This window comes from Cucurbita pepo, chromosome LG01 (assembly GCF_002806865.2).
Source record: "Cucurbita pepo subsp. pepo cultivar mu-cu-16 chromosome LG01, ASM280686v2, whole genome shotgun sequence".
Taxonomy (NCBI): domain Eukaryota; kingdom Viridiplantae; phylum Streptophyta; class Magnoliopsida; order Cucurbitales; family Cucurbitaceae; genus Cucurbita; species Cucurbita pepo.
The window spans coordinates 12,983,970-13,008,455 of NC_036638.1; the positions used below are offsets into that span (position 1 = coordinate 12,983,970).

The 24,486-nt window shown below is 37.8% G+C and overlaps 1 protein-coding gene across 1 annotated transcript; it reads left to right on the forward strand.

The window, feature by feature from the left end:
- The first annotated feature begins 3,210 nt into the window (after positions 1-3,210).
- Positions 3,211-4,772, forward strand: LOC111808145 (aspartic proteinase nepenthesin-2-like). Its single transcript, XM_023693963.1, has one exon. The coding sequence runs from the start codon at positions 3,231-3,233 to the stop codon at positions 4,620-4,622; it is 1,392 nt and encodes a 463-aa protein (XP_023549731.1). The 5' UTR covers positions 3,211-3,230; the 3' UTR covers positions 4,623-4,772.
- Positions 4,773-24,486: the final 19,714 nt, after the last annotated feature.

Consider the following 24,486-nt stretch of genomic DNA (forward strand, 5'->3'; position numbering starts at 1 on the left):
ATCTCGAAATAAAAAACCTAAACAAAATAAATATAGTTTAGTAATAGTTTAGTGGTTGATATTTATTGGAGGGGTTTGCAAATGAGAGAGGAACACAAAAATGCAGTTGATAAGCACTCCAGAAAATGCATGTGCGGACCCCTCCCATGAAAACCATCTGATCAGAACGAGTGTGACAACTGATTAGCCAACAGTGGAAAGTTGGTTTGGAAATGATGAAACCAAAATAACAAGTTTTGTTCTCTCTTTCTTCCTAGATTACTTTTTTTTTTCATATGATTTTTTAATGTCTAATGTCTAAATAATCAAATCGAAGTGGAAACATAAGAAAAAAAGCACGCTAATCTTTTAACTTAAATCGAATTTGGATTGTCTCATTCTATATTCTTCTATGCAATAATGAACTTAGCAAATTTGAACTTAAGAAGCTTCTTAGTTTGACTCATCGGAATGATTTTTGTTCTCCTAAGTTAAACAATTATCTAGGTGAGATTTAAAATCGTGAATAGTAGGGATGTCCTTCTTCTGTCTGTGGAAGACATTTTGAAAGACAAATAACAACAATAAAAATCTTACATTTCGGATTCTTATGGCCAACACTATTCAAGGATGCTACTAAATGAACCATTGTGAAATACTAATAAAAGCGATCAACTACCTAACCGGAAGCGAACTTCAACGACAGCTAGAACAACTTTCGAAGAACGGAAGCTAACGTAAATTAATTTAGAGGGGGTGATCATGGAGACCCTTACCCTCTTCTTATTTAGTTAAGTATGTTGCGGGTAAGTGATGCAGATGACATTTTTATTTATACAAATAATTGGCAATAACTCCTCTCATACTTTTATACATTCAATGTGTTTTCCTCCTTAAAATTACCTAATTTAATTTTCCACACCCTAATTTTTAATTAACCAAACTAAAGCCCTAAAGAATTTTAAGCACCAACCTCTAATTTTATTATTTCTCTAGTCGACCTCTCGTGAGCGTGTCCCTTGTCCATGTCATCCTTATCCAATTTAATCCCCTTATCTTTTGATCCGAATCAAAATAAAAGTAATGGAATCCCCAAAAAAAAAAAAATCATGTAAATACTTTATTCAAGTAGAAAGTGAGAATATTTGTTGAAACTACCCCATCTAAATAGTCGATAAAAGTTCTCTATTTGCGGTTGAGAAGTTGAAGAGCGATTTTGGAGAAGTTGAGAAATACTTTCATCATGTAAATACTTCATAACTGCAGAGAAGTTAAATACCGATTTAAGAGAGGAAGGATCAGTAGAGTACGAGAGACAAGTCTATGGAACCATTTTTGGAGGAGAATAGCTCAGAAGCCTCGACCAAGAATCACGAATCCGCAAGTAAAAAATGCAACTTTTGAGCTTGAATTTACTCGTTGGGATGAATCTAAACTTGTTGTTTTTGTTGCATCAACTTTGTAGGAGTCAAAGATAGGTAAGATAGGTACGATTTCGTGTGTTCATCAAATCGATCCAAACTGTCTATTTCACGCATTTTGTCCATCTTGTAAGACCTATTTGAGCAGTTTGGCAAATTTTGAAATTTTTTAAGGAACCGAACTTGAACAATAAGTATCATGCTTACCAAGTAAGTGGCACATCGAAACATCAGATTTGGCAATGTTTGTAGTATGTATGAAAGTATGATATATGAAGAATGTTATAGAAATTTGAGCCTGAACTAAGTTGATTGGATCTATGAAAAATATGTTGAATTTATATGATGCATGTTTCCCGAAAAATAAATTGTTGAGCTCTGATTTGACCGTGATTGAAAATACCTTTAGTACGATTAAAAGCATGTTATAGGAAGCTTATTATCAATATTTGAGCATGGGATGAGCTAAGTTGATGTATGTAAGAGCATGTTTGAGCATTATTTGTGCACGTTTCCCAAGTAATGAACAAACTGAACTCTTAATTGAACTATGATTGTGTATCCATGTGTAGGTCGCTATGCTATGTCTCCATTGTATATGCATGCGATTTTATGTAGTCATACGATGGTGATTAAGGGCTCGCCAAATAGTTCTTAATTGTAAACTCGACTCAAGTATCAGGGTTTGAATAACTATAACACTAGCATATGATGTATGGGTGTACTCTCTGGTAATTGTTCGGGAGATTTCCAATTAGTTTCCTTTTAGTCTAACTATCACAAGTAGTATGTGTCTACAATTGTACCTTTCGAGTTGGTTGAATTTGAGACTTATGATGGTTTGTTTATGCATGTGACTTTATGCGGTTATACAGGGACGACTAAGAGTTTGTCAACTAGCCCGTATTTGTAAACCTAACTCGATCATCAGGGGTCCGGATAATTATAGAATTGGCTTATGATTTATGACAGTGCTTTGTGAATTAGGGAGTTTGCCACTTAGTTTCCAACTTAGTGAACCTGTTAGGAGCAACCGGGGTCCAGAGTAGTACCTTGAGAGTTGGTTGAACCTTATAAGGCATGAAACTTATGACTTATAAGTATGATGATGATGAGAGAGTAGCAAAAACGACAACTTAGGAAACCTAGAGAACTCAAGAGAATTTATGAGGTCTCGAGGTCCAGATATGACTAGGAATTAAGAATTTGAACTAGTTTCCGCTTAACTACTTTAAGTTGAACTTAGGTAGAATGAATAAACTTAGGGTATAGCCTTGGAAGAGGCTATATTTGAGATCGAACTCCCAAATGTTTTGAAACGAGAATAAGACACTGTACGAACAAGTTAAGATCAATAAAGCTTAATAACGAAGTATGAATTATTATTGATCATATTTTATATACTCACCCATAATAATTAAATCTTCTTTTCAATGAGGCGTGACAATGTGGTCGAAGTAGAGGTGTAGTCGATATAGTGTTATGAAGTTTTGGGGTAGATGAGTATCTTTGTACCCTTATTGATATGTTTTTTTGTATACTTTAGATTCTATGAATCCTGTGGGTTTAGATTTTGGGGTGGGAGTGATTTTGGTATGTCAGTTTGTATCTAAGCATTTTAAACGTGGTTCTTTTTTGTTCTTATTTATTATATTTTATTGTTAATGAAAATTGATTCCCATTGGGCATAATTCATAAGTCTGTTCATGTTGTAGAGTTTGGGCCCAGAAAGCGAGCCCAACAAATTGAAAGCACAACCACCTATTTCACCCTTTTACAGACAACAAAGCCTTAACCCTTCGCAGTTAGCTCATCTGTACCAAAATTAGAATGCCGTGTGTTTCCCAATTCCTCCATCTCACCTTCTTCCTCCTCCTCCTCCTCCTCCTCCTCCTCCTCTCATCCCTCACGGATCCCTCCAATGCCATTCCCTCTCAATACCTGAAGTTCCCATTACTCCACACTAACCCCTTCTCCTCCCCTTCTCAAGCCCTCTCCTCCGACACCCACCGCCTCTCCCTCCTCTTCTCCTCCCACCGCCACAGCCCCACCCTCAAGTCCCCCCTCATCTCCGGCGCCTCCACCGGCTCTGGTCAGTACTTCGTCAATCTCCACCTCGGCACCCCTCCTCAAAGCCTCCTCCTCGTCGCCGATACCGGCAGCGACCTCGTCTGGGTCAAATGCTCCCCCTGCCGCAACTGCTCCCACCACCCTCCCTCCTCTGCCTTCTTCCCCCGCCACTCATCCTCCTTCTCCCCTTTCCACTGCTTCGACCCCCACTGCCGCCTCCTTCCCCACCCCCCTTCTCACCGCTGCAACCACACCCACCTCCACTCCCCCTGCCCCTTCCTCTACTCCTACGCCGACTCCTCCCTCTCCTCCGGCTTCTTCTCCAAAGATGTCACCACCTTCAACACCTTCTCCGGGACCCACACCCAGACCCGTCTCAACGACCTTTCCTTTGGATGTGGCTTTCGGATCTCGGGTCCTAGCGTTTCGGGCGCCCGATTCAATGGAGCACGTGGAGTCATGGGATTGGGCAGAGGCCCGATCTCCTTCTCCTCCCAACTCGGCCGCCGATTTGGCAACACTTTTTCTTATTGTCTTATGGATTATACACTCTCTCCGCCGCCCACCAGCTACCTCATGATCGGCGGCGGCCTCCGTAGCCTACCGGTGACGAACGCCTCAAAAATCAGCTACACCCCCTTGCAGATTAACCCTCTGTCCCCGACATTCTACTACATTGTCGTGAAGAGCATCACCGTGGACGGCGTGAAATTGCCCATCAATCCCAACGTGTGGGCCATCGACGAGCAAGGCAACGGCGGCACGGTGGTGGATTCCGGCACGACATTGACGTATCTAGCTGAGGCAGCATACGAGGAAGTGTTGAAGGCCATGAGACGGCGAGTGAAGCTGCCGAGAGCGCTCCAGTTGAGTCCAGGGTTCGATCTGTGCGTGAACGCATCGGGCGAGTCGCGGATGCGGAGTCTGCCGCAACTAAGATTCCGGGTAGGCGGCGGAGGTGTATTTGCGCCGCCGGCAAGGAACTATTTTGTGGAGACAGAGGAGGGGGTGATGTGCTTGGCGATCCGACCCGTGGATTCGGGAAATGGGTTTTCGGTGATTGGGAATCTGATGCAACAAGGATTCTTGTTGGAGTTCGATAGAGACAAGTCGAGGATGGGGTTCTCAAGGCGTGGCTGTGGGCTTCCTTGATGCATCTCAACTCCACTGCCCTTGGATCATTGATTTTTTTGGAGATTGCGTTGATTTGTGTAGTTGTTGCCTCCCCTTCCCATTCCACTTTCTTTTTCCTTTTAACATTCATGTTCTACCATTTTTCAATTAAATGTAAACCAAAATTAGCTCCATTAAAATAATGAATAATGAATGATTTTAAATATTTGTGAACAAATAGTAATCTAACCCTCTCTATCTCTACTTACCTACCGACTCTAGGTATCACAACTCTATATTTTTACTTAATTAAGACTCTCGTCACACCTCATATAATCAATAAGTTATTCTTAGATGGTGTGGAGGTCTATAGGTTCTTAGAGCCATCTAGGTGGCTTAATTCTCATCTCGCGTTTCTGGGACACTCGAGACTAGCTCCTTGGAGCTAATACAATCTTTTAGTACACTCAGGTCTAGATCTCTGATCACCTCTCGTAATCCCGAAGTGCATGGTCTATTGGAAACATACTAATCTTGGTTAACGTGTCAACCGGGGTAGTTGTAGCACCCTAATCTTAACTTGGTTCACTCGTGTATGTTTGTTAGAGAGATATTATTATTGATCGTCTAAAGCACATAACAATATTTTAAACATCACCATTGTCATCTCTGAGTGCAGAGGAGGTCTACTAGGTTCCTAGAATAGATAGTTGGCTTAACTCGAACTTTTGACTTCAATTTATTTTATTCTAACTTATCGAGTCTTTCTTAGTCTAGAAGAATTAGGGTCTAGACCCTCTAACCACCATTCACCATTCTAAGATGCTTAGTCGACGAGAAGCGTCTTGACCTAGGTCATCGTATAGCCAACCTAACTCTAATGCCTTGGTCCTAGCTTTTTGTAGATAAATACGCTATATAGGGAGAACACACAATGAATCTCCTTGGAGTTAAACATACTATATTATGTATTTATACAAGCTCAACGGAGAGTTAACATCCATCAATCTCCCAAAGGGCAGAACACAATATACTATCTTCTATTCTAACCAAGCATAAAGCATTAAAATCAGGAAGCATTCTAAGGGTATTTTGATAATTTTCTATAACAATTTGTATGCTCGCACATTCTAGTGATCCCTAGCAGCATTATTTGAGAAAAGTTTGAACGGTTACTTACATGGATGATGCAAGCCTTTTGAAGCTAGCTTTTCACGTGTTAGGAGCTTCAATTTTTTTATTTTTTTTTAATTTTTAAATTTCTTGGGTAGAATTCATGTCATGGTAATGTTAGTTTCACGCATGGGTAGCGACGTCCTAGGAGGGAGTATGCACGCTAATTGTGCGACACGTGGAGCACTAGACTCAAGCCACCTTCTCTTCTTTCTTAGTAATCTCGTAAGGGTTCTTGCAAGAAGTCAAAATTACCATTTTGTTCTTGAGGGTTGACTTCCATAGTTTTTACTAATTTTTCACTATTTTCTTTTATATTTTTCTTTTAAGTTTCTAGAATTTTTTTTAAGTATTTTTTTTAAATTATTCTACATTAAATTCGTCCTCTAAGACCTTCAATAAAATGGTAGAGTTTAGAACTTCAAAAAAGAAATCGGGTACTTATTTTTCGTCAGAGCTTAGATGTTACAATTCAGCGGAGCCTAAAAGACAATGTCTAAAGAAGACAAGATTAATAAAGTATACACCCAAATTGTATTCGGTATGTCTAGCCTACAACCAATAAAGAAACTACATTTATTTCAAAAAATTATACGAACATAATCTTCAAAGTTTATCTTTTGTATACAAAATTTAGACTATTTTTGTTGGGTACACGTGTTTTAAATCAAGACGATAAGTAGCCACTAGTGTGAAGTTGTTCTACAAATATGTCCGGTTGAGACACTCCTTGTTTGAGCAAGTGTTTAAAGAGATTTCATTTTTAACGCTAAGACGCTCTTTTGGTATAACACCCTGAGTAAGTATATAAAATAAATAAACAAATAAATAAAAAGGGGGAAAGAAAGGGGAAGATGTGTGGTAGACGCTATAGTACACTGTCGTCGACTGTGCGTCACAAGTTTGGCGGTGAAAGGACTCAGCTGTTGATTTTCGAGGCCACTTTACAAAAAAAANAAAAAAAAAAAAAAAAAAAAAAAAAAAAAAAAAAAAGGGGGGAATAGATAAGGATATAAGGAGGGGTCGAGCTGGGTGGAAGGACACCATTTAGCAGGAAGCCTTGCACCTAAGAACGCCGGAAACCTTGATCGTGTGTGAACGAAGAGAGACAGAAGATCAGAGTTTCATCTAGATCTACGAGGTTCAAGGACGGTGATTGTCGGAAGAATCAANGATCGTAGAGGTAAGAAGAAAAAAGAAAGGGGAAATCGGGGAAGAGGAAGGCTGCCTTTCCCCCGCGTAGCCCGGCTCGACATGGACGCATGGCCCGGCACGGACCCACGGCCCATCAAGGGCGCGCAACCAGCTCGTGCCGCCTGGACGCGCAGCCTAGTAGGGGCCCAGCCTACAACGGTCGGCCTAGTGCGGTCTGATTGGGTTGAGCTCTTTTTGTGTAATTCATCCGTTTTAACTCCGATTTTGGCACCGTTTTCACCCGTATTCCTATTTTTTTCTAACGTATATATTATTTGAGGAGTTTGACAAATTTTGGAACTCCTGTCGAACAGAAAAAAAAAGAAAAGAAAAGAATATCACGCTGCCCAGGTAAGTGGCACCTCGGAACCTTGGATTTAGCTATACTCATAGTATGCATGAAATTATGGTATAAGAAGTATGTTTTAGAAGTTTGAGCATAGAATGAGTTGAGATGACACATGTTGAATGTGATTAGGTATGTTTGCTGAAACTTTAGTGAAACACGTATGCAACTACCTTTTGAATTGAGATTCATGACTAGTTTCCCATGATTAGATCATTAAGTTATACCTCTGTCACGCATGTTACAGTATTAGCGGTTATCCAGGGACGATTAGGGGTTCACTAACTAGCTCTTAATCGTAAACCTGACTCGATTGTCAGGGGTCTGCGTAACCATAGAACTGGTTATTTTACTGTTAATGGTACCTTGGGGGGGGGGACTTATAGAAAGTTTGCTAGTTAATTTTCTATTGGTCCATTGGAGAAAGTTTTCTATTGTTGATGGTAACGAGTGACAGGGGTTCACATTGGTCCATTAGAGTTGGTCAAGAGATATTGCCCATGCCTATGAGTTAGCGGTTATCCAGGGATGATTAGGGGTTCGCCAACTAACCTTTAATCGTAAATCTGACTCAATTGTCAGGGGTCCGCGTAACTGTAAAACTGGTCATTTTATTCTTGAGGGTACCTTGTGGGGACTTGTGGGAAGTTTTCCAGTTAATTTTCTATTAGTGAGTATCACGAGTGACAGGGGTCCACATTGGTACATGAGAGTTGGTCGAGATTTATTGTTCATGCATATGAGTTAGCGGTTATCCGGGGACGATTAGGGGTTCGCCAACTAATCTCTAATCGTGAACTTGACTCGATTGTCAAGGGTCCGTGTAACTATAGAACTGGTCATTTTATTGTTGATGGTACTTTGTAGGGACTTATAGGAAGCTTGCCAGTTAGTTTCTTTTAAGTGAACTTGTCACGAGTGACAGGGGTCTACAGTAGTACACTTGAGAGTTGGTCGATTCCTAAAATGCATGAACCTTGAGTATCGAGGTCGCACCTTGAGGTCCTTGAGATTTGATGATGAAGGAGAGACTACTAGATACAATTAGCCTAGTGGCCTAGAGAACCTAAGAGTATTCAGAGGGCTGGAGGTTCAGATAGGACCATGAACCAAGAGAAAACTAGAATGAGAAGAACCTAGGGGTACCCACACGGGGGAATAAACCCCCACAGGAAATAAGATAACAAACACATAAGCAAGATCAATAAGACTTAAAAACCAAAAATTTACTATCAGCAAGCTGCTTACTGAGTATATCTTATATACTCATTCTTGCTACTTTGCCTTTCTTTAAGACGAGGCATGAGGGAGCGGTCGGGGAGGAGGCGCACACGAGCTGGGGGGGGGTATGGAGTTTTGGGCTGGTGTCTTGTGTCTCATTGATATGTTTTCTTACAAACCCTTTTCGTTTCGTTGGTATGGTTAGGTTTTATGAACTTCCTATGTTGTGTCCCTTTGTGTGCATGTAGTGTGGAGTGTCGGTCTTGTGGAGTGTTGTCAGACGTTGATGTAGATGAACTAAAATTCTTTATATGTATGTATGTTCAAAATTTTTAAATTTTACGCACTTTTTCATTATTTCCTAGGGGCTGAGAGTGAAACTCATAGAGCGAAACGCACTTTTTCATTTAAATTTTACGCACTTTTTCATCATAGAGCGAAACTCATCATACACCGTTTTGTTGTGGCATACTAGGGGCTGAGAGTTGAGACGTTATTCCATGTTCAATCATATAGTCCTGGAATCTTAAGTCCATATACTCTCCACCTCGATCTGATCGAAGTATTTTAATAGTTTTTCCTAATAGATTCTCAACCTCAGTCTTATACTCTCTAAACTTTTCAAGAGCTTCGGACTTGTGATGCATTAGGTAAATATAGCCATACCTTGAATAATCATCAATAAAACTGATGAAATATTCATACCCTCCTCGTGCTTTGACATTCATTGGACCACAAAGATCTGTATGCACGAGTTCTAAGATTTCTCTGGCTCTATAACCTTTTTCGGAAAAATGTCGTTTAGTCATTTTACCCTCAAAACAGGACTCACATGGAGGTAAAGAGTTGTCTTCTAACTTATTTAGAAGTCCCCTTTTAACCAATCTCTCAGTCCTATTGAGATTAATGTGGCCTTGTCTTAAGTGCCAAAGATAGGTATTAGGAGAAATCTTTGTCGTTTATTTTGAGTTTCAGTTGTTTTAAACATCACGGTATTTAAAATAGCTTTTGTTTCGCTCAGTTTTAACATATATAAGTTGTTTTCTAGTTTTGCAGAACAAATATGAATACCTCTTTTGCAAATGAACAACTCATTAATTTCAAAATATACTCTATACAATTGTTCTAATAAACAAGAGATAGATATTAAATTTCTTTTTATTCTAGGAACAAAAAGTACATTATCTAATATAATGAATCTATCTCCAAAAAATAACTTTAAATTTCCTACCGATCTTACTGAGACAACTTCTCCAGTTTCAATCCTGAGTGTTATCTCGCCTTCTGCAAGCATTCTCCAGGAACTAGTTTCTTGGAAAAAAGAACAAATATGATTAGTGGCCCCTGAATCTAATATACAGGTTGAGTGATCATACTCTATGGAACATAATTCTACAACTAGTAAATCATATTTACTATGTTGTGCCCACTTTTCTTGCAATGGAAACATCTTCCATTATCTGCATTTTGAACCTTGCATTTGCAGTCAATAGGAATCTTATATTTCCCCTTACCCTTTTTGTCATATGCATCCCAAACTGTTCAGTTTGCATTTGAGTCGGGGTTTAGGGGACATTCCTCAGCTAAAACAAACCTCAAATCATCATTTGCAAGTATTGTGTTTATGTTTGATTTCCTTGTTGCGTAATTGTCGCCGTTTAATTTCTCAGAAGCGAGTAATTGTACTATTGAGCTTGACATGCTGAGATTTAAAACAAATTCTATTAGTGATTTGACGTAATCCTGTTTAATCCAATCAGGTTTAGCAAATGTAATAATGTACCAAAAAATTATTGATTTGCAACGATACTTTAGTGAGTTAAAGCAATTGCTTCCGAGGGGTAGTCAATCACTCCTTCACTAAACTAAGACATTCTTGACTTAAACACTAATCCCAGAATAACTCTTATTCCTATAGTGTTTTAGTTATCGCTGCTTTGGTCAAGAATATACTAACTCTTGGTAATTCTTCGTAAGTGTGACCCGCCATTTTCAGACCTCAGAGATCGGCCCCAACAATGCTATCGAATGAAAAAAGCCAAAGTTGGGAATGGATCTAAGAAATCCTATCCATTTCTGGAGTTTGCGTTGTTTCGACTCCCATGTTACGACCCCCCGAATGGGTAGTTGCTCTAGGGCAACATGCAGACGGAACATGGGAATCTCACGGTGCAACCTAGTGGTGGAGATCATAGGACATGTTGATATACTTCCTTCTCCCACTTACTATAAATACTTTCTCTATTCACCTTGTTATTGACTCATGCAAATACCTTCCGAATGGAGGCCGCACCCAAGGCGACACAAGACCGAGCATGAATCTCACGGTATGAATTTTTCAGAGAGCGTAAAAAGAAAACGATGTATCTCATATACCTTTTCCCTCCCACTAAGTATTTTAGACGGTTGGGTATACTCATTACTTAGGTATATTCCGGCTAATTAAATATAACTTAAGTCTAGGTGATTTTTCTAAAACTTACATCACTCACTTGGGCTAACTAAGCTCAAGTACTGGTCCGATCTCCAGGTAGTAGGTGTTCCGTAAACCGTCAACTTAAGTACCTCTAGCCTTAGACAAGATCGTGCCAGGTGAGCTTTCTTGTAACTGCAATTTTATAAGATAACGACCTATTTTAACTATTAAAATTGATTGTGCTTGGTTGTTAACCTTAAGTGAGCATGCATTATTCTTTGTTATAGATTTTAAGGTCTATCTCATTCTATGACGTTGGAAATAACCTATAATATGTATCTAACATGCTTTATATAACAATTATATAATCANCACTAAACTAAGACATTCTTGACTTAAACACTAATCCCAGAATAACTCTTATTCCTATAGTGTTTTAGTTATCGCTGCTTTGGTCAAGAATATACTAACTCTTGGTAATTCTTCGTAAGTGTGACCCGCCATTTTCAGACCTCAGAGATCGGCCCCAACAATGCTATCGAATGAAAAAAGCCAAAGTTGGGAATGGATCTAAGAAATCCTATCCATTTCTGGAGTTTGCGTTGTTTCGACTCCCATGTTACGACCCCCCGAATGGGTAGTTGCTCTAGGGCAACATGCAGACGGAACATGGGAATCTCACGGTGCAACCTAGTGGTGGAGATCATAGGACATGTTGATATACTTCCTTCTCCCACTTACTATAAATACTTTCTCTATTCACCTTGTTATTGACTCATGCAAATACCTTCCGAATGGAGGCCGCACCCAAGGCGACACAAGACCGAGCATGAATCTCACGGTATGAATTTTTCAGAGAGCGTAAAAAGAAAACGATGTATCTCATATACCTTTTCCCTCCCACTAAGTATTTTAGACGGTTGGGTATACTCATTACTTAGGTATATTCCGGCTAATTAAATATAACTTAAGTCTAGGTGATTTTTCTAAAACTTACATCACTCACGCATACTCATAAAACTGGGCTAACTAAGCTCAAGTACTGGTCCGATCTCCAGGTAGTAGGTGTTCCGTAAACCGTCAACTTAAGTACCTCTAGCCTTAGACAAGATCGTGCCAGGTGAGCTTTCTTGTAACTGCAATTTTATAAGATAACGACCTATTTTAACTATTAAAATTGATTGTGCTTGGTTGTTAACCTTAAGTGAGCATGCATTATTCTTTGTTATAGATTTTAAGGTCTATCTCATTCTATGACGTTGGAAATAACCTATAATATGTATCTAACATGCTTTATATAACAATTATATAATCATCCATTCCATGCAATAATATAACAATTTATATCTATCCCTCATGGAACCCTAAACATGCATACACATTATAACACTTATAACATACTTGTAATGCATGAAACATGCTTAGCCTATAGTGGGATTTTAAATCTATATGACATACTTTATGCATATACATTTTCTATTTAATTAAAACATACCTTCACAATGCATAATTAATTAAACACACTAAAGTGGACTGGTTTTGGCATTTTAAAACAAGCAATTAACTAAATTATTACATTAATAATTTGAAATTAATGTGAACCGCTCCTGAGGATCACGAACTGGCCTAACCAACCCTTAAAAACGTTGAACCGGACCCCAACTAGCAAAAAAAACACCCAAACCGCCTCTTCCATCTTCTTCTTTGGTTCAGCTTACTTTTGTTTCCATTATCGATCAATTACAACCTAAAATGGACTCTAATGACTTCATAAAAATTAGAGACATTTCTTCACTCGCCCATACACATTAGGCCAATTACAATAATTGTATCAAAAGGAAGCATAAAAAAAATGCCAAAACCATAAACATCCACTTTAGCAACCACAAAATTTCATTCATGAAATGATACCCACCATGCTCAAATTAATGTAAATAAAGTGCCTAAAGCTTGCTCCGATACCAATTGATGGTGTTATTATAACACGTGCAGAAGCAATTTAGATCTTAGACACTCCAAGTACATCCATTATAGTAAATTAGCTAGCATGTTCAAAAGCATTAAAACTCAATGAGCATGGTTTATTAACCCTTTTGTAGTTCAAATTCCCTTTTTCTCACAAACCGATTTTGAACCACCACTAGTGTCTTCCCTACTATGCTCCGGCTTTAGAACGAAATTGTGGAATCCGATGAGTGACTAAACTTCATAGGAATTTAGTTATGTAAAGAGAGAGAGTTTGCGAGAGTTTTTCTCAAGGTTTTTCCAAAGAAGAAATTCCATGTACCTTGATCACTCTATTCATAGAGTCATATTTGCATGTTTATGCAATTTTGAAATCACCAAATGGATGGGATTATGTGGCAAGCATGCAAGTTTGAGTTAACCAAATTTTGACACTCAAAATTTCAATCAANTAAAATTCCACTCAAATGTTTGGGATTATGTGGCAAGCATGCAAGTTTGAGTTAACCAAATTTTGACACTCAAAATTTCAATCAAATTTGTGAGGTTTACTTGGCAAGTATGCAAGTTTGGTTAAACCAAATTTTGACACTCAAAATTCCGCTAACTCAAACCTGGATTTTTCCATTAAGTGAAGTCAACTTTTTTACTTTCTTTGTTTTAATTCAACAGTTAATTTGAATAATTAATTTCAAATTAAGGTAATCTTAAATGATTAATTAAACTATTTAATTAATATTTAAGATTAATTCAAATGTCAATCTCAATCAATTTTGACATTTATTTGATTAAAATATTTAAATCTTATTTAAATATCTCTGATTCTCTCTTTTTGTTTAATTTGTAAATAAAACAAAAATGCCGTTAAATATTTGGTATATATGTAGCGCATATTCCCTAATTTAGATTCGAATACTTCGAACTCACTCGTCACACTGTTCTATGGTTTAGTCCGATGTGAGCTAGCAGGGCGACTTAATGGACCTATAGATCATGGGTTCCAACGATCCAAGATTAACTGGCTAAACTCATTAACCTTGTTAACCAANGCAGAGGGACCTAATGGACCTATAGATCATGGGCTCCAACGATCCAAGATTAACCGGCTAAACTCATTAACCTTGTTAACCAACATTCGTTGACTACTAGAACATTCCACTATAGCCTAGTAGGTGCACTCCCCTCACTATAGATATATTTCTGTTCATTTGATATAACCATGATTAGTAAGTCGATCCTTCATAGGTTGTTCGTAACTAGAGCTGGGTCAATTTACTACTTTACCCCTGAAGTTACTTATTGTTTCTTATGTCCCACTAATCCTCTAATGAACAATTGGTTTGTGGTCCAACCAGTAAACCGAATCCCTCTCAGGCCAATGAGAGGGTGGGGCCCCTTGTTCAAGACCTGGAGTCCGTACTTAAGGGAACTATCTCTCTTCTATGCCTAAAAGTGGGTAGGAGTGAATTCCATCTTGCACCCCTCATCCCCAGCCATTCACCCAGTCTTACCTATGAAATGGGAGGCCTATTAAGTCGGCGAACTCGAGCCACTCTCACCCATGCAAATCTAAGGATAATTCTGAATAAACAGGAATTCATGGTTAGCTCAGGATTAAGATCGAGTTACCTTGGTCATCAAATGAAAAGAAATCAGCCTCAACAGTAAACGACATTATAAAGTGAGAGTGGTTTTCTTCATGGTCCGATCTTATGCAATACTCATTGCATAGGACGCCCCCACTCACATGTCTCCACATGTACAATTTAGTGATCACATTGTTTATATCATATACAAAAGTGAGCCGCATCCATAGTGTCCCCAGAATAAGGTACTCAGTCTTATCCCTGTACTATAGATCATTTTGACTATATACTTGAACTTGATCTACTCTTATATCTCTACATATAGTTCAAGTAATCATATTATAGCCAGAGTGTTCTTAGTTTATTGGATTTAGATTAATGATCGTAACATTCACTTTATTCAATAAAAATCTGTACTGAATAAACATCAATAATCACTTTATTGAAAACCGAATATGTTTTTGTTTACAAACTATGAGTTTTAGGACACAAAACTCAACACATAGGTAGCACATTTTAGGTAATATCACATTGATCCATGGCTAGAGTATCCTTACCTTGGCTTCTTTTATTCGGTTGTTGTCAATATTGTTCATCATCTTGCTCATTCTTAAATTTTATAGGTCGATTTTGTAAGCAAATTTTTTTTCTTCACGAATGGTCTCAATTTCATTGCTAAAATCAAGACAGGAATAATACATCTTAGTTTTACGTGACATCAATGGTAAACTCATTTGATTGAGGGAAGAACATGGCATGCACACAATATGGTGCGATACTACAAAACTTAAACTAGTTAGGAAATTTTAAGTATACCGAAAATAACTTATGAGTTTACTTTTTGTATATTTCGAGTAATAACTGAACCTAAGAAAGTCTCTAGAGGTTAAGAGCTGCATGATGCCTTTCCTTTTGGAAGGTCGACCCTAAACTCGATCTCTTGCCAACGCCAAGGAAGGGAATTTTGGTAAAGCCAACCATGGGTAGGTGCTGGTTTCAAATTTTGAATATCCTTAAATGGTAGGGAAGTGGCACCGAAAACATGTTGAGAAAAGAGTCAAATGGACCCATAAAATTTCGTGGCAGTCGCATTAATTGTTGAAGCCAACAAGAAAAAGGAAGGACTGGTGTTATCATTATGTACCCAAACACACACACATGATAAGTAAATAAATAACCAAAAGAGGATGAAAACCCATATCCCACTTGCTATATTGTTTTTAAATCTTTTGTAGCTGTCACCTTTTCTGGTTACTACAAATCATGTGACTTCTATTATGTACCATAAATATTATCCAGTAAATATTGAAAAATTTTAATTCAATTTTTTATTTTTTTTCTAATTTCAATAATTAGGAACATGTTGATTATTTTACCACCTTAAACTTGATTCGAGTCTAAGACCGATCCAATGCTTTTAAAACTTTTACATGATCCACGGACATCATTTAGGACCTCTTATAAAGTTCATGACATTTTTGGGGTCGTTTGAGTCTCGATCTGAAGGTAAGTTCCTATTGGGACATTATGGTCATTTTACGTCATTACTTGGTTTAGCCTATTATCCTTATCTAACAACAAAAAAATTTCATATATAGCTTTAATATGTCATAGTATTCCTAGCATTAAAATTTCATGAGCAGAAAAGTTTATTAGTGAGTTATTTTAATATTACTTGATTCTAGAGTAAAACACTCTGTTTAGGTCCTTAACTCACAATTCTTGACTTAATTGTTCCCTTAACTTAAGATTCATATTGGAATCCAAGCAACTCCATCAGGTATAACTTAAGAAAATTTCAAATTTGCTATATCTCATCATTGATGCTTGGGTCCTTGGTTCTTGAGCTTACGGTATCTAAATTGTTCCAAATTTTATTTGGTAGGTCCATTTTTTTGGTTAGAGACATTTTTGTAATTATTTTGAACTTAGGTATTTTTTTTTGTAATTTTTATTGTTTAATATTTTATTCTTAAAAATCCACTTGTTTTTTTTTCCTTCTCTATAAAAAATTAAATATCTGAAAAAATTTCTTAAATTAAGAAAATTACATTTTTACCCTTTAGTGTTACACTTGGGTCACTAGTCTAAGGACCTTAGTCCTTTGTCTTTCTTAGTGGATTAGAGCTTGTGTTGTACTTATTTATTATTTTGTTCTTATCCTCGGAGCATTTTCTAAGTTGTCATGGATTCTTGGTTTCTTGCTCTCGAAAGGCACAATTATGTCGTATGTCTTATCATAAATTTTTAAAACCTAATAATAACTCCTAAGGGATGAACATTAGATTCTACGTAACTATTCATAAGGTCATAAGTAAGTCATAACATTAGAGGTTCTCTAGGGACTTTGAAAACACATTAGAGTCTTTATAGGAGTATTAAGTCATTTACTATACTAACCGTGATTTAGGTTCTAAACTTAATCCAAATATCTTGAAATCTTGGGTAAACCTTCATGTTCTTATATATGATCTTCGGTCATTTGGACTTCATTTGGCCCATGAATTAATATTTAGGTATCATAAAATTTTATATATTTTATCTTTAACCTATCATAGGATCATTTTGATCCTAAAATTCATATATATCCTTAACATATCATATTAAGCTTTCTATATAAAAATTTATGAGCAACAAACTTCCATTAGTGAGTTATTTTAATGTTATTCGATTCTCAAGCAAAAAGCTCGGTTTAGGTCCTTAACTCAAAGTTCTTTACTTAATTCTTCCATATTCCTTAAATCTTAGTTAACTTATTAATTTTGAAACCGAGTGATTCTTACTAGTATGACTTGAGAAAATTTTAGTTCGATTATTTACCTCTTTTATGATGTTTGAGACTTTGTTTCTCAAGCTTTTGGTTCATGAATTTCTCCAAATTTTCTTGGTAGGTTCTCAAAGATTTTAGTTGTTGGAACCATAAAGAAATTCAACCGAGACTAAATTAAAGAAAACCTAAGTGAGGGTCATCGTTTTGGTTGAGTCTGCCATTGGTACCCCTAAAATTGACATCCTACAGCCTTAATTAATGATGGAGTTGTAATGAAGAATTTGGGACCGAGTTTTTTTATCTTGTCGTGAATTATAGCCAAAGTTATGACTTTGAGACTTATTGCAGCTCAATAAAAGCCTCTTCAACTCACAATTTCTTCATGAAACCCACAAAGTGAATGGTATTCTTTAATTTGAGTTTAAAGAATCGTATATGAAGTATTTGGAGTTTCCCCAAATTTATCAAAAACAAACATGATAAGGAAGTTTTCATGAAAAATGTTCCTTCATATCCTAGAAAGTGAATGGGATGGGTTGGATTAGCCACCGATTGCATTGTTGAGTTTTGAAAGCTCAACCATTAATGGTGGTGGAATTGATGGAATACGTTTGGGATATTTTCAACTCACAAATTGTTCCTAAAATTTGTTGAAACCTCATTTAGAACCTACGAATTTGTTGGAGATAAATTGATGGACTATAGCTCCCGAAAAACTAAATTGATGGACTATACCTCCTGAAAAACTCGAGAGTTAAAAACCTAACAACTAAAAGCAAATTATTTGGTGTTTAGGAGTTCTCTTTTTTAAACTTTCTTTAGAGGATTTGTATCTTTGTAAAACCTTGCAAAGCATCGAGAATCCCTTCCTTGAGTTCTTAATCTTACTTAGTCTCTTAGGCTCTTTTTCTAGATTCTTTGAACTCTTGAGGTGACTTAACTTACTCGAGTATAGGATCTTAAAAAAAAAACTTTATCACATATTTTTATTCTCGAGTTTTACACGAATGTCAGTGGTTCAAGGCAAGTCATTACAAAATTAGAGCAAACAAACTTCAAAATCAATATTAGGTTCAAAAATTGAGTCAAACAGGTCAATTGACCAAAATTTATTACCGAGGAGCGGACCATTGATCGAGCCGACTACCGTTGACCAAGCTGATTGGAATTGCACATGAGCCGCACGCATTCGTAGCTGCAATGAGCTGATGATGGGCCACACGCATGAACTGAACTAGTGAGCTACTATGCTAGAATTATGTCCGACAGGGATGAGCCTAAAGGAGTGTTGGGCTTGTGGGCTGGGTTGTTGGATGTCGGCCGAAGGATGAATTGGGTTGGGTTGACTTTCTGGATAATGGATTGAATCGAACCAAGCTGCACGAACCAAACCAGACAGAGATGGACTACTTCTTCAACCTCATGCGAACCAGTCGCCTACTGCATTTCTAGTTTGATTATTAGGACAACTTTAATAGCGAAGTAGAAGATGAGTGATGAGGATATCTTGTAACGATCATAAATTTTTTACTTAACTCAAGGTGGTACACATATCATGAATCATTTCATGAACATTGAACGTAGAATTAACTCTATTGATACTTTGTAATGAAATCAACCTTAAACTTACCCGTTTCATCTATTACCTTTGGATAAAACTAGTACAAAGAAAAATTAAAACAAAAAACAATACAAAATGAAATGCTCTATACTAATGTACTTGCTACTAAATGGAAATGCAATTAACCTCTACTAAACTATAGTCTACTAAAATTAAATACGAATCAATCTTATGCATATGCCACAGTTTCGGGGTTTGTGATGCCACCGTTAACTTTGCAGGAGCGCCTTGCCTTTACCTGAAAAATATAGTAGCACATGGCTGTTAAAATATCATCACTAGCCCAATAGGGTTAAGCCCAACATTGTATGAGTAATTATATTTATGATTTAGGATTTTAGAAATAAATGTAGGAAAATGATTTAGAAATTTTAGGAATAAAGTTAGGAAAATGATTTAGGTATTTTGGGAAAACATGGAGAAATTTTAGGAATAGATTGACTATCATTTAGTATAAATACCCCTCCACTCTACTTAGTTTATCATCCCAAGAAATACCAAGCAATACAAAGTAGTAGTTTCTACAGGTGTTTTGTAAATCCCTTCTCGATTGGTCTTAATAAAGTGTGCGAGTGTTTCCCACAGAGAGTTGTGTTCTACAATCTGGTATCAGAGCGAGGTTAGTGTAGGTTATCTAATCTCTTGGAATTCTTAGTATGCTCTGTGGTTGCAGCTCTGTCTCATCTTCCACATCAGAAACGATTTCTTGAGATTAGTAGTGAGTAAGTTTCTTTTGTGTCGTGAGTAGTCTGTAACTCTGTAAGTCTTGTGTCGAAAGAGCTTGTTTGGTATTACTGAGGTATAGCCAACACGATGGGTGATTTCCAAATCGTTGGAGGAATCAAGAAACTCAACAACAACAACAACTACAACACGTGGGCAACATGCATGATGTCCTATATACAAGGACATGATCTTTGGGAGATCATTGGCGGGTGCGAAACTACACCGCCAGAGGATGATTCTAATGGCGCCTTGCGCAAATGGAGAATCAAAGCAGGCAAAGCAATGTTTGCCCTAGAGACCACAATCGAAGAAGGGATGTTAGAACATATTTGAGATGACAAGACACCGAAAGAAGCATGGGACACGTTCGCGGTGTTGTTCTCAAAGAATAACGATACGAGGCTACAACTTCTGGAGAATGAGTTGTCAATTTCACAACGTGACATGACGATTACTCAGTACTTCCACAAGGTCAAGTCAATCTGTCGGGAGATTACTGAACTAGACACGAAGTCCGCCATTGTAGAATCTCGAATGAAGAGGATTATAATCCATGGATTGCGACCATAATATAGAAGCTTTATTAGTGCTGTACAAGGATGGCCCACTCAACCATCACTTGTAGAGTTCGAAAATTTGTTAGCCAGCCAAGAAGCCATGGCTAAACAAATAGGAGGCATCACATTGAAGGATGAAGAAGAAGCACTCTACACAAGTGAAAGCCGGAGCAATAATAGGTCGTCTACCAAAGGTGGATACAATAGTGACAAAAGAAGAAGTCACCAAGGAACGGTACAACCAGGAAGAGCTCAGAAGAACAATTACAATAACTCTCAAGGGAAGAGATTTGAAGGCATTTGCTACAATTGCGGGAGGAAGGGCCACATATCCAGAGATTGTTGGTCCAAGAAAAAATCTGTCGAGAGCAATGTGGCATCCTCCAACATGGAGATGGAGGAGGAATGGGATGCAGAGGTATTGTATGCCATAGAAGAAGATGAGCAAGCACTCATGGCAATGATGGGAGACCATATCGATTATGAGAATGATTGGATCGTTCATTCAGGATGCTCAAACCACATGACTGGCGATCAAAGGAAATTGCATGACAAGAAAGAGTACAAAGGAAGTCGTATGGTACGCACAACAAATAACACACAGTTGTCAATTGCTCAGATTGGCAATACGACAATCATGCATGGCAATAAATCTGATGTAGTGTCACTACATACTGTCTATCATGTACCAGGAATAAAGAAGAATTTGTTGTCAGTATCACAACTAACAACATCAGGAAACTATGTCTTGTTTGGGCCAGAAGATGTAAAAGTCAAAGGTCTACCTCAACTTAAAGTCAAAACAGACGTTGTGTGTACTGGATGCCAATATGGTAAAGCTCATCGATTACCATATAAAGAGTCAAGTTTCAAAGCAAAGAAACCATTAGAGTTAATTCACTCTGATTTGTTTGGTCCAGCCAAACAAGCATCGATAAGCGGAATGCGGTATATGGTGACGTTCATTGACGATTACTCAAGATATGTGTAGATTTTCTTTATGAACGAAAAGTCTGACATGTTTTTAAAATTTTAAGAATTCAAGATGATGGTCGAAGGAGAAATAGGAGAGAAGATCTGTTGTCTACGTTCAGACAATGGTGGAGAATACACGTCAAATGAGTTCGATCAATATTTACACGAGTGTGGGATACGACGTCAGTTTACATGTGTCAACACGTCACAACAAAATGGTGTAGCAGAAAGAAAGAATCGACATCTTGCAGAAATCTGTCGAAGCATGTTACATGCAAAGAATGTTCCAAGAAGATTTTGGGCTGAAGCTATGCGAACGGCTGCCCATGTGATCAACAAGCTTCCCCAGCCAAGGCTAGGGTTTGTCTCACCATTTGAGATACTAAGGGACATGAAACCTACAATTAGCTACTTCCGAGTATTTGGTTGTGTTTGCTATGTATTTGTGCCTAACCATCTACGTAGCAACTTTGACAAGAAAGCAGCCAAGTGCATATTTGTCGGATATGACAATCAAAGGGAAAGGGTGGAAGTGCTATGATCCAACAAGTGGAAAATTCTATACATCAAGAGATGCAGTTTTCGATGAAGCATCTACATGGTGATCCCCGGAGAAGAAAGTTTTACCATATCCAAATAACATCGAAGAAATTCTACAACAGAAGATGGGGGAGCAAATTACACACACTCAGCCAATTTTTGATGTATCTGAAGACTCCAGTGACATTGATGTTGATGAGGAAGAAATGACTCAATCAAGCGAATCTGTTGAAAAGGAAACATCACATCAACAAATTAGGCGGTCAAAAAGAATCCAAAAGCCAAATCTTAAGTATGCTACTGCAGCTATTGTAGAAGACAGAGTTAATGAGTCGGAGACATATGAAGAAGCATCACAAAACACAGCTTGGCAGAAAGCAATGGAGGAAGAAATTATAGCTCTGGAACATAATCAAAGTTGGGAACTAGTACTAAGACTAGGAGATGTCAAACCCATCTCTTGCAGGTGGGTCTACAAAATAAAGCGTCAACCGGATGGATCAATCGAGAGGTACAAGGCTCGACTTGTAGCTTGAGGGTTTTCTCAACAATATGGACTAGACTATGATGAAACATTCAGTCCAGTGGCAAAGATCACTACCGTACGAGTTCTGCTAGCACTCGCAGCAAGTAAAGATTGGAAACTGTGGCAATTGGACGTGAAGAATGCTTTCTTGCACGGAGAGTTAGACAGGGAGATTTACATGAACCAACCAAAGGGATTTGAGAGTGCAACTAATCCTAATCACGTATGCAAGCTTAGAAAAGCTCTTTATGGGTTGAAGCAAGCACCAAGAGCTTGGTATGGTATGATTGCTGAATTTCTTACCCAAAGTGGCTATTCAATTGCACATGCAGACTCAAGCTTGTTTATCAAAGAAAGAGAAGGAAAATTGGCAATTGTGTTGGTCTATGTGGACGATTTGATTATCACCGGAGATGAAGAAAGAGAAATTCATCAAACAAGAGAAAATTTATCAGTACGTTTTCAAATGAAAGAGCTAGGAGAGCTTAAACACTTTTTGGGCCTAGAAGTTGATCGCACAGATGAAGGATTGTTTCTCTGCCAACAAAAGTATACAAGAAATATGCTTCAGAAGTTCAGCATGTTAGAATGCAAACAAGCTTCAACATCGATAGAGACAAATGGCAAGATTTGTGCACATGAAGGCAAAAAGTTGAACGATGAAACGACATACCGACAACTGGTAGGTAGTCTTATCTACCTAACTTTAACTCGGCCTAATATTTCTTATGCAGTTGGAGTCATGAGTCGGTACATGCAAAATCCAAAGAAGCCTCATCTGGATGCGACTCGACGGATCTTGAGATATGTCAAAGGTACAATCAACTATGGTCTTCTGTACAAAAGAAGCAAAGACTGCAAGCTAGTTGGATACCGTGATACTGATTATGCAGGAGACCACGATACTTGAAGATCAACCACTGGGTATGTGTACAAGTTGGGTTCGGGAATAATTTCTTGGTGTAGTAAAAGACAACCAACAGTATCGTTGTCAACTACAGAAGCAAAGTATAGAGCAGCAGCTGGAACAACTCAGGAAAGTACGTGGTTGAAACTCTTGATGGAAGATTTACATCAGATAATTGACTATCCAATATCACTTCATTGCGACAACCAATCTGCGATTCGCCTAGCAGAAATCTGGTGTTTCATGCTAGAACAAAGCATGTGGAGGTACACTACCATTTCATTAGAGAGAAAGTCCTGAAGGAAGAAATCGAGATGCAACAGATCAAGACAGATGATCAAGTGGCAGACTTGTTTAAGGGCTGAATACTGGCAAACATGAGAGTTTTCGTTGTCAGCTCAACATGGTGCAGCGAATGAGGACTAGTGTTGAGGAGGAGTGTTAAAATATAAGCCCAACCATTTTTTGAGTAATTATATTTATGATTTAGGATTTTAGGAATAAATGTAGGAAAATGATTTAGAGATTTTAGGAATAAAGTTAGGAAAATGATTTAGGTATTTTAGGAAAACATGGAGAAATTTTAGGAATAGATTGACTGCCATCTAGTATAAATACCCCTCCACTCTACCCAGTTTTGTCATCCCAAGCAATACAAAGTAGTAGTTTCTAGAGGTGTTTTGTAAATCCCTTATCGATTGGTCTTAATATAGTGTGCGAGTGTTTCCCACAGAGAGTTGTGTTCAACAGTGGCTTGAGTATTTTAAAGAGTTGTGTTCAACAGTTACTTGAGTATTTTAAAAATACTTAGTAAGCGATCCCCTGTCGAGGTTATGATGCAAAGACATACAAATGCATAGATGGGACCTATTATAAGAGTTTGTTTTCATCCTGTGGTCATCCTAAGGGGCAACTTGGATGTGTAATTAACTTCATACACATGACCCACACATGTGAGTCTAGATCCACCAGTCGGTTCGTATACCTCCTGGACCCCTTTTTGGTCGAGCGAGCATACTCTAGGAGTTGTTGATACCAGACACCTGTTAGGAGTAGCGACCGTCACGGCAACACTATGTCAAACATAATGATCGTGATAGAATAGGAGTATCCTCCAATGCATGAGCACACAATAATGCATGAGGTCCCTAAATCTTTCCATTTTAATTATCTTTAATACAACCCCACTAGCATACTTTTCATATCATAACGTTTTTCATACCATTTCTCATGATATTTATCATATCATATATCACAACTTTCATGTGTATGTGAGGATTGTATTTCATCTATTTTTCGTTTTTCATGTCAATCATATCATACCGTTTATGCAATTTACAAGTCATAACAGAACGTTTTCATGCTTTCCGACATAACAGT